Consider the following 9,367-nt stretch of genomic DNA (forward strand, 5'->3'; position numbering starts at 1 on the left):
AGTTAGGGGTAAACTGTGAACATATTTGTGAATTTTCTGTTCAGATACACTGTTAACTGCTGAATTATTCCTTGTGAAAGATGTAGAGTAGTATTGTTTTAGGATGAAGTTAAATACTGAGAACTCTCTCGTCACTATGATCATAGTTCTTTTAGGGCACAGGAAAGGTAAATCCAGGAGGTTGAGGAGAAATTTCCTTCAACTTTCCCACAGGAAGGGTAGATTAGAGAATGCAATGAATTTCAGTAAAGAATTTTTGTCACCTGTTGTCCTTGTCGACTGGAGGCAGGTGGAGAGAGAAGAGAAAAATAAATATTAAGCTAATAAGCTAGTACAGTTAAGAGGCAGGGGATTATTTTATGAGTTATTTCTGTGCCTAGAGTTGACCATAGGGCATATATTTTGTCTAACCCTACCCTAGCTGGCCACAACAGAATTTTGCTGTTTCTGTGGAGTATAAGAAATCACCATTTTTATAAGTGAAAAATGGGTGAATATCAGAAATTTCATATGGTTCAACCTAATATACAACAAATGTAACACTGTAGGATGGCTACAGTTGTAGAGAGGTAGGTTGTGTATGTGTGTGTTGTGTGTGCAAGTAAAAGGTAGGAGGGAGGAAATAGAAACTTAAGAGCATTTTATACTCCCTTGAGGTACTACAGCTGAAAACCCCTCCTCTTGCCTATGGTTTTATTCAAGATTAAATTGTCCTGGTATGTTTACACACTTCCATATTAATATAGTTGAGACAGTTTATGGGGTGAGTTAAAAAATAAACCATCTTGACAGAGATTACCATTGGGGATAATAATCTAAAGTGACTGTTGTCTACAGAGTACAACAGAAATAGCAGACTGAAATGCAGCCACCCCCTACACTTGCGGATTCTTCGAAAGTGGAGAATTAGGGGTGTAACATCCACCCTATAGGCTGAATAAATGCAAATTATTTATCTGAAAATAGGTTTTATGATATTTCTAGTGGAATATCCAGATTGTGTTGACTTTTTGTCTTTCTTAGACGAGCTCATCTGCGCCTTTGTTTAGAACGCTTAAAAGTTCTGATTCCACTAGGACCAGACTGCACCAGGCACACAACACTTGGTTTGCTCAACAAAGCCAAAGCACACATCAAGGTGAGAATTTTTACTTTCAGATTTGCATAATTCACTCAGTTCTGGTTTAATTATTGGCAGTGATTCCTATTCATATACATCAGCTAGTTCACCATGCCCTCCTTAATAAATGACCTCAAGAGAAATCTTTCTAAAAACTTATCAGCTAATCTGATGGGAACAACATAACCTGATTAAACTGTTTTGACAACGTGGCCATTTGAAGAGCTGGGAACACCAGGAAAATAACAATTACCTTCTTCATACTCAGAAGGAAGGCAGTTGTGCCCTCTGGTGGAGATGACTTCATTTGGCTGTGTCCTTCAGTATTTTTCCATCAAATACCACACAGAGGAAGTTTCTCCGTGGAGATTAGTTTACAGGCTTTTAGAAGTCCATCTTGTTCAAGTAGCATAGCATGCATTACGTACACAGAAAAGGAAAAGACAGAACTATATTTTATTTTTAAAAATATGTATTTATATACATTCACATTTTGGAGGCTTTAAACAATGTGTATATTTTACACACACACACACACACAATTTGTGTATATTCATTCATGTTTTCTCTGCCAAAGAAGGAATCAGTTTTATTGTTTGTACTGGACTATACACAAATGTAAATACCATTTCATTTCAGAAACTTGAAGAAGCTGAAAGGAAGAGCCAGCACCAGCTCGAGAACTTGGAACGAGAACAGAGATTTTTAAAGCGGCGACTGGAACAGCTGCAGGGTCCTCAGGAGATGGAACGAATACGAATGGACAGCATTGGATCAACTATTTCTTCAGATCGTTCTGATTCAGAGCGAGGTAGGCAGCTTGCCTCTTCTATAATGGAATACTAAATACCTCTGTATCTGGAGATATAATGAAATACTAAATATCTCTGTAGGTGGTATGTTGGGAGGCACTGTATTTACTTTCTTTCTAGCCAACTGTAATATTCTAGGTTTTATGCAATCATAATATTGTCTAGCAGTGCCAGTGTGGACTATAAAACTGTTTTTTTGAATACATATATATACACACACACACACACACATATATATGTATGTATATGTGTGTATATATATGTGTGTGTGTGTGTGTGTATATATATATGATGCAGTTAAGACAGTTACTAAAAGTTCAATTACAGGTCTTTAAGGAGTAGGGGTAAACTGTGAACATATTTGTGGATTTTCTGTTCAGATACACTGTTAACTGCTGAATTATGCCTTGTGAAAGATGTGGAGTAGTATTGTTTTTAAGATGAAGTTGAATACTCAGAACTCGCTCATCACTATGATCATAGTTCTTTCAGGGCACAGGGAAGGTAAATCCATGAGGTTGAGGAGAAATTTCCCTCAAAATGTTTATTTTTTTAACTTTCTATTTTGAGATAATTTCGGACTTACAGAAAATTTTAAGTTTCCTATAGAAAATTATAGAGTTCTCATGTAACTCTTCACCCAGCTTCTCCTAAAATTAACATCTTATATAACCACAATACAATTATTGAAACCGGCAAATTAACATTGATAGAGTACTATTAAGTAATCTACAGATTCTATTCAAATTTTACCAGTTTCCCCACCAACATACTTTGTCTGGTCTAGGATCCTATGCAGGATCCCACATTGCATTATAGTTCCTTGGTCTTTCTTTCCTGACAATAACACTTTTGAATAGTGGTCAATTGTGTTATACAATGTCCCTCAATTTGGGTTTGTCTGATGTTTTCAAATGATTAGATTGCGTGTATACATTTGGGCAAGGAATGTCACGGAAATGATGTTGTGCCCTTCTCAATCCATTTTGTCAGGAAGATACATGATGTCAATGTTTTTATTACTGGTGAAGTGAATTTTTATATGTAGAGTTCAAAAAATACCACATCCTTAATTTCTCTCTCCATCTATCCTAAAATATTTGTCTTTGACAGAATTTAAAGAACAGAAGTCAACCAAAAAATAATGGTTTGAATCCCTACTGATCTGTTCTTCTAAATCTTCCACATCAGCCTTCTTATTACATTAAAAGATCCCAGAGGTGAACACTGGTGATTTGAAGCCTTACATTTAGGGAAAAGAGTTCGTGAGCTTTTCAGGATTCTAAAACAGGAGACAAGTTTTTTGTTTGTTTTTAGGACTCTGATTTTGTTTGTTGTTTTTGACTTTTTTAAGTGGAAATTTTCAAACATACCTAAAGGTAGAATAGAATAATGAACTCCTGTATACCTATCATCCAGTTTGAACAGTTGTCAACATTTTGTCATTCTTGTTTCATCTATTCTTCACTGTCCTCACCCTATTTTCTGGAATGCTTTAAATCAAATCCCAGATAACATCATTTTGTCCCTAAATAGTATGTATCTCGAATAAATAGGATTTTAAAACTATAATACTATTATAATACCAAACAAAATTAATAAAATCAGATAATCTTAGTTAATATCATCTAATATCCAGTTTGTGATAAATTTTCTTCACTTGTCTCAAAAATGGCATTTTACCATTGGTATGTTTAAGTCAGGATCCAAAGACCACATTCCATTTGTTTGATGTGCCTTTTAAGATATTAATCTATAATAATTTTTCCTGTTCCACACCATTTTGGTAGAAACAAAAAAAACTGGTTTCTACATAACATCTCAAAAAGACTTCTTTGGCAGAGAAAACATGAATGAATATATAGGTATAGATCTCCATGTGTATATATAAACATACCAAAATACGTATTTTTTTAAACATCAAGAGACTGAGTCATTTTTCTTATAGAATTTCCCACATTCTAGATTTGGCTGGTTGAATCCTCATGGTGTCATTTAACATGTTATATTCCTTATATTTACTGTAAACTGGTTGGTAAATGCAGAACACTTCATAGGTGGTGCTTTGTACTTTGTGTTGCATCAGTATTGTGTCTAGTTGTTGTCCCACTTTTAATAATAGATCATTAAGTAGATTCAGGCAAGGTCATTTTAATACATTTATATAAATATATCAGCCTTTAATAATTGTTTTAGAAATTATTGCCCTTAATTCATTTGGGTGTTTATGCAATAGTGATATTCCAATTGTATCATTCCTCTTGTATTTATTAACTGTTTTTCTATAAACATTTCCTCATCAACTTTTTGGTTATTCTGAAATAAAGTTCATACAGGGAAGGAGGGATAAATGCTTGGTCTTGTTTTTTGCTTTATCAGTTTCCTCGACAGAATTGGTACCATATCAACTTCCAGAAGTACCAAGTTTTGGTTTCACTGTTTTTTGATTATATCATGAACTCATGTTTTGCTGTACTGAATGTGTTCTGATCCGTTACAGTCATTCTTTTAAATTCTTTTGAATGCTCAAATTGTCCCAGATTTGGTGAGTTAGAAGCCTTTCAAATAGTTTTTTGATCCTTTTTAACACAACCCTAGGAGTTTGTTTGTTTTGTTATTTTTCTATGTAAAAGTTTCTTTTTCTGTGGCACTCGGTTTTCAAGAAAAGTATACCAGAAGCAGTAGCAAGAACATGAAGGACTGCGCTACATTTATGAGTGACAGTGAGCTTTGGCAGAAATAACCCAGACCTTGGTACCCACCCCCATTACCTCCAAATTTCAAAGGGGGTATTTTCACCACTGTAGTTCTCATTTTTTTTTAGTATTCCCAGTGTACCTTACTTTAGTGGTACCTTACCAAGTACCATCCTTATCTTGAGCTGGTAGCCTCCTTTTTTATAGTGTTATAGAGGCTATTAGGTAACATCTCTGGTGCACTTGGCTAAAGCAGTTTCTCATTTTACTTGTTTTTTAAATTTTTAAACGTATTTTTAAATTTTTTAAAAATAGAGATGTTTTAAAAAAACAAATTGCCTTGTTGCCCAAGTGATCTCAAACTCCTGGGCTCAAGCAGTATGCCTGCCTCTGCCTCCCAGGGTGCTGGGATTACAGGTATGAGCCACTGTGCTGGCCATCATTTGTACTTTGACTGAGTTCAGCATGTTATTTTGGATAGTGTGCCTTGTTATTATTTTCCAGTTGTAGGTTGGATGACTGTTCAGTGGTGCTGGGAAACAGTGGCTTCTGAAGCAATATGGATATAGAACAAATAGGAATTCATAGATTATTTGGATAGCGGCCAATATTTTAAAAACACATGCCTAAAATCTCTAAAACTTTTGAAGCAACAGCCCTTTTGAAAAGTATACTCCTGGAAATAGCTTCACCCTGTCTTTTTGGCCTCACAAGAATCCACTTTTTTTTTTGAGACAGTCTCACTCTGTCTCCTAGGCTGGAGTGCAGTGATCTTGGCTCACTGCAACCTCTGCCTCCCAGGTTCAAGCAGTTCTCCTGCCTCAGCCTCAGCCTCCCAAGTAGTTGGGACTACAAGTGTGCATCACCATGCCCACCTAATTTTTGTATTTTTAGTAGAGACGGGGTTTCACCATATTGGTCAGGCTGATCTTGAACTCCTGATGACCTTGTGATCCTCCCACCTTGGCCTCCGAAAGTGCTGGGATCACTTTGTCAGTGCCAAATGTGAAACATCAGGCTTTGAGTTTGTTTTAAGGTAACTGAAAAATCTTGGGTTTCACTCTAGCTCTGATGGGAGAAAACAACTTTTTAATTCCTTTTTGTTTTTAATGTGTTTTGCTTTATTATTGGTGATTGAATAGTATTTAACAATTAAGGTTTTTTAAATTAAGAGACAGGGTCTCACTGTCATAGGCTGAAGTACAGTGGTGAGTGAGACCTTGGCATGCTGCAGTCTCAACCTCCTGAGCTCAAGATTGATCCTCCCACCTTAGCCTCCTCAGTATCTGGGAATACCGGCTCACCCAGTGTATCTAGCTAATTTTTGTGAGTTTTTATTTTTTTTTTTGTAGAAATGGGGTCTCACTTTGTTATCCAGGCTTGTCTCAAACTCCTGCACTCCAGGGATCCTCCTGCCTTAGCCTCCCAGTGCTGGGATTACAAACATGAGCCACTGCACCCAGCAAAATTATCTATTGATAGCTGAGTCAAATATGTATTTGGGTTTTTTTTAATGTTTGGTTTTTAAGTCTATATACCACCACCAAAATGGATCTCACTATAATCTGGAGACTTTTAAGTCTCAGGCCCTTATTTCAACCTGTATTTGATGCAAGAAAATTAAATCTAAGACATATCCCTCAAAATCTGCTTTATAATGACTGGCTTGACTGACAAAGATCTTTATGATGAATACTAGAATCTGTCTATTGGACTATCTGTAGAATGGTACCACCAAAGGCCTGGATGGGTACATTTTCTAGTTTGCCTGTATTAAGTTTATGCCCCTGCCCATCATTTAAGGCAACCCTGATTAATAAACAGAACTGAGAATTAGTTTGTGGTTTAATGCCAAACAGATGTTCTTACTTGGGGGTTGGGACCTTTTAATATTAAGCACTAATTCCCAAATACGCCAAGTGATTTTAGTGGGAGGTCCAGATGGACTGGCGTCAAAGGATTTAATAAATTTGCTGGCTAAATTAAGACCACCACTGTAACCAGACATTCTCCTTGTCAAAAACTATTCCTGTCTCCACCTTCAGTTCTTCTGTTCTCCAGGGATCACTGATAATAAGCTTGTTGTATAACATTTCTTTTTACCTCTTTTCCTCATGCCATTAGTTTTTAAAGGTACACTGTATCAATTATTAATTTTTTTTTTTTTTCCTTTGGCAGAGGAGATTGAAGTGGATGTTGAAAGCACAGAGTTCTCCCATGGAGAAGTGGACAATATAAGTACCACCAGCATCAGTGACATTGATGACCACAGCAGCCTGCAGAGTATTGGGAGTGACGAGGGTTACTCCAGTGCCAGTGTCAAACTTTCATTCACTTCATAGAACCCAGCATGACATAAGAGTGCAGGGCAAAATATTCACTGGGCCAATTCAGTACAAACAATCTCTTAAATTGGGTTCATGATGCAGTCTCCTCTTTAAACAAAACTATACTTGAACAAAAGGGTCAAAGGACCTGTATTTAAGCAAATACTTAGCAAAAAGTGGGGCAGAGCCTCCCAAGGAGAACAAATATTCAGAATAATCATATTGGAAAAATCACAATTTCTAATGGCAGCAGAAAACTTGTGTGAAATTTTGATTTGATTGAGTTGACTGAAAAGAGGAAATTGGAGATGCCATCCTTTTTCTCTTTTCTAGTTTGCTCATACTACATTGAGTAGACACACTTAAGGATGGGATTAGGAACCCTTCCTGTGAGCTCTATGGTCCTAAAAGCAAAATAAGAACTAATTGAATGAAAAGACAAGAAAATCAGGCATTAATCTTGGATAGCTAAAGAGCTATTAAAACAGCCTGGCACAATTATCACGAAGCCTGTGGATGATCAATTATTTTTTTTAAAAAAGCTCATTTCGTGCTCTGCAAAAGGAGACTCCCATGAAGCCTTTTGAAAGGGATCATCATGCAGCTCAGCTTTCTGTTGGATTCCATGCTAAGCAAGCTACCCTTATCCTGCATTGTTAGCACTAGAGCACCCAACTGCCAGCTCTCCATCCTGCTGCCCTTAGGCCACATGGGAGCAGTCCATGCATGACAGCCTCTATCATACAAGGCCTATGAGTATGGATTGAGGGGGCCAGAAGGAAAAAGCTCCACGTGCCTCTGTGTCTGCGTGGGTCAGAAGAGTTGTGCACGCAGATTAGCAGGCCAAGGTCTGAGCCACAGCATTTTTATTTCAGATTTTGATAACTGTTTATATGTGTTGAAAACCAAAATGACATCTTTTTAAAGCTTATCCATTAAAAAAACATAGGTGTCTTTTATAGTGAAAAAACACATGGGGAAAAATCATCTATTTTGATGCAGCATTTGATAATGATAAAACACCTCACAATTCACTCTTTATAGTGCACAAAATGAATGAGGCCTGGGCTAGGTAGAAAAAAGGTCAATGCTGTTTTTGTTTTCTTTTAAAATCATTACCTTTTACCAGCTTTTAACCATCTGATATCTATAGTAGACACACTATCATAGTTAACATAGTTAAGTTCAGCACTTGTCTCATTTTAATGTAAAGATTTGTTGCTTCCATTGTCCTACAGGCGTGTCTCTCTTCCTCACAGTCCCACTGTGCAGGTGCTATTGTTATTCTTACAAATATTTTCAGTAATGTTATTTTCTTCTAAGTGAAATTTCTAGCCTGCACTTTGATGTCATGTGTTCCCTTTGTCTTTCAAACTCCAAGGTTTCCCTGTGGCCCTCTCCCTTACCCTGGGAAGGCTTCTTGGAGACCTTATCCCTGGCTGTTTGGACTTTGTATACTTTAAATAATTTAACTACCCTTAATTACTTAAAAAAAAAAAAAAAAAAAAAAGCTTTATGATTTTCATAACTTATTGCTGATTTTAATGGATTGTTAATTTCAGTCCTGTAGTTTATTTTATGTTTAGATAGGGCTGGGCAAAGAAAAAGAAAATAAAGACAACCATATTTAGCAGTGCAGTTGAGTTGTGTGTTAATGTTAGACTATCCCTTTGTGAGTGGGACAGCATTCACTGCTGCTATAGTGTACCGTCTTGGTCATGTTATGCCTCAGCATATACTTGTTCTTGTGCTCTTCCTGTGCCTCTGGAAGTTCTTCATTGACTGTACTGTTTGAGTGGAAGAAATTATTTGAAGTAGATGTGAGTGAAAAACTGCATGCCTTTAGAAGCCCAGTATTAGAACTTGCTACGTTTCAGGTGCTAGGGACTTAATGAAAAACATGACAAAACAATTCATTTCTGTGGCCTGGGCAAATTATTTCTGGTTTCACTTATAGTTATTACTGGATGAGATGTGATCTCTGTATTTGCTTACTCTTGACCAAGTGTGAGACAGTTTGAAGACTCTGCTACTATGGAAACTAAATGAAGCCAGTGACTAAGGTCCTGTTTTGTTATTCTCATGGCCTTCACTTGCATTATTTGGCCTACGGCATTATTTGGGCCTTCATTCAGATAAACTTGAGGTGCTGCCATTTTGTTGTATATGTACAGGATTATGGGCTGGAAAGCATTTGTTATAAATCTATAGTGCATATTTTAACTGCCCCCTACTAAATTACTCCTTCCCTGGGTTTGTCTTCCTTGGGGTGGTGGGGTAGATTGTATGAAGTATTACTTTTTTAAAAGACGGCAAATCAACTTTGAAGACATAAAAGTTAATTGGAAGAAATAAAAACTGTGAACGAAGAATACCCGAGTTCTTTTTGTACCAGCCTTCTTTATGAAGGCA

General features: G+C 36.7%; 1 protein-coding gene across 11 annotated transcripts in view; it reads left to right on the plus strand.

Moving 5' to 3' along the window:
* Window positions 1-8,593, plus strand: part of MXI1 (MAX interactor 1, dimerization protein) — a 75,052-nt gene extending 66,459 nt beyond the window's left edge. For all 11 annotated transcript variants that reach the window (XM_002756588.6, XM_054243308.2, XM_078346475.1 and 8 more), the window contains exons 4-6: window positions 1,024-1,138; window positions 1,760-1,931; window positions 6,807-8,593. In XM_002756588.6, the coding sequence (XP_002756634.1) occupies window positions 1,024-1,138; window positions 1,760-1,931; window positions 6,807-6,970 (451 nt within the window). In that variant the 3' untranslated portion in view covers window positions 6,971-8,593. The remainder of the gene's footprint in view (window positions 1-1,023; window positions 1,139-1,759; window positions 1,932-6,806) is intronic.
* The last annotated feature ends 774 nt before the right edge of the window (window positions 8,594-9,367 follow it).

The sequence above is a fragment of the Callithrix jacchus genome, chromosome 12, assembly GCF_049354715.1.
Source record: "Callithrix jacchus isolate 240 chromosome 12, calJac240_pri, whole genome shotgun sequence".
Classification (NCBI taxonomy): domain Eukaryota; kingdom Metazoa; phylum Chordata; class Mammalia; order Primates; family Cebidae; genus Callithrix; species Callithrix jacchus.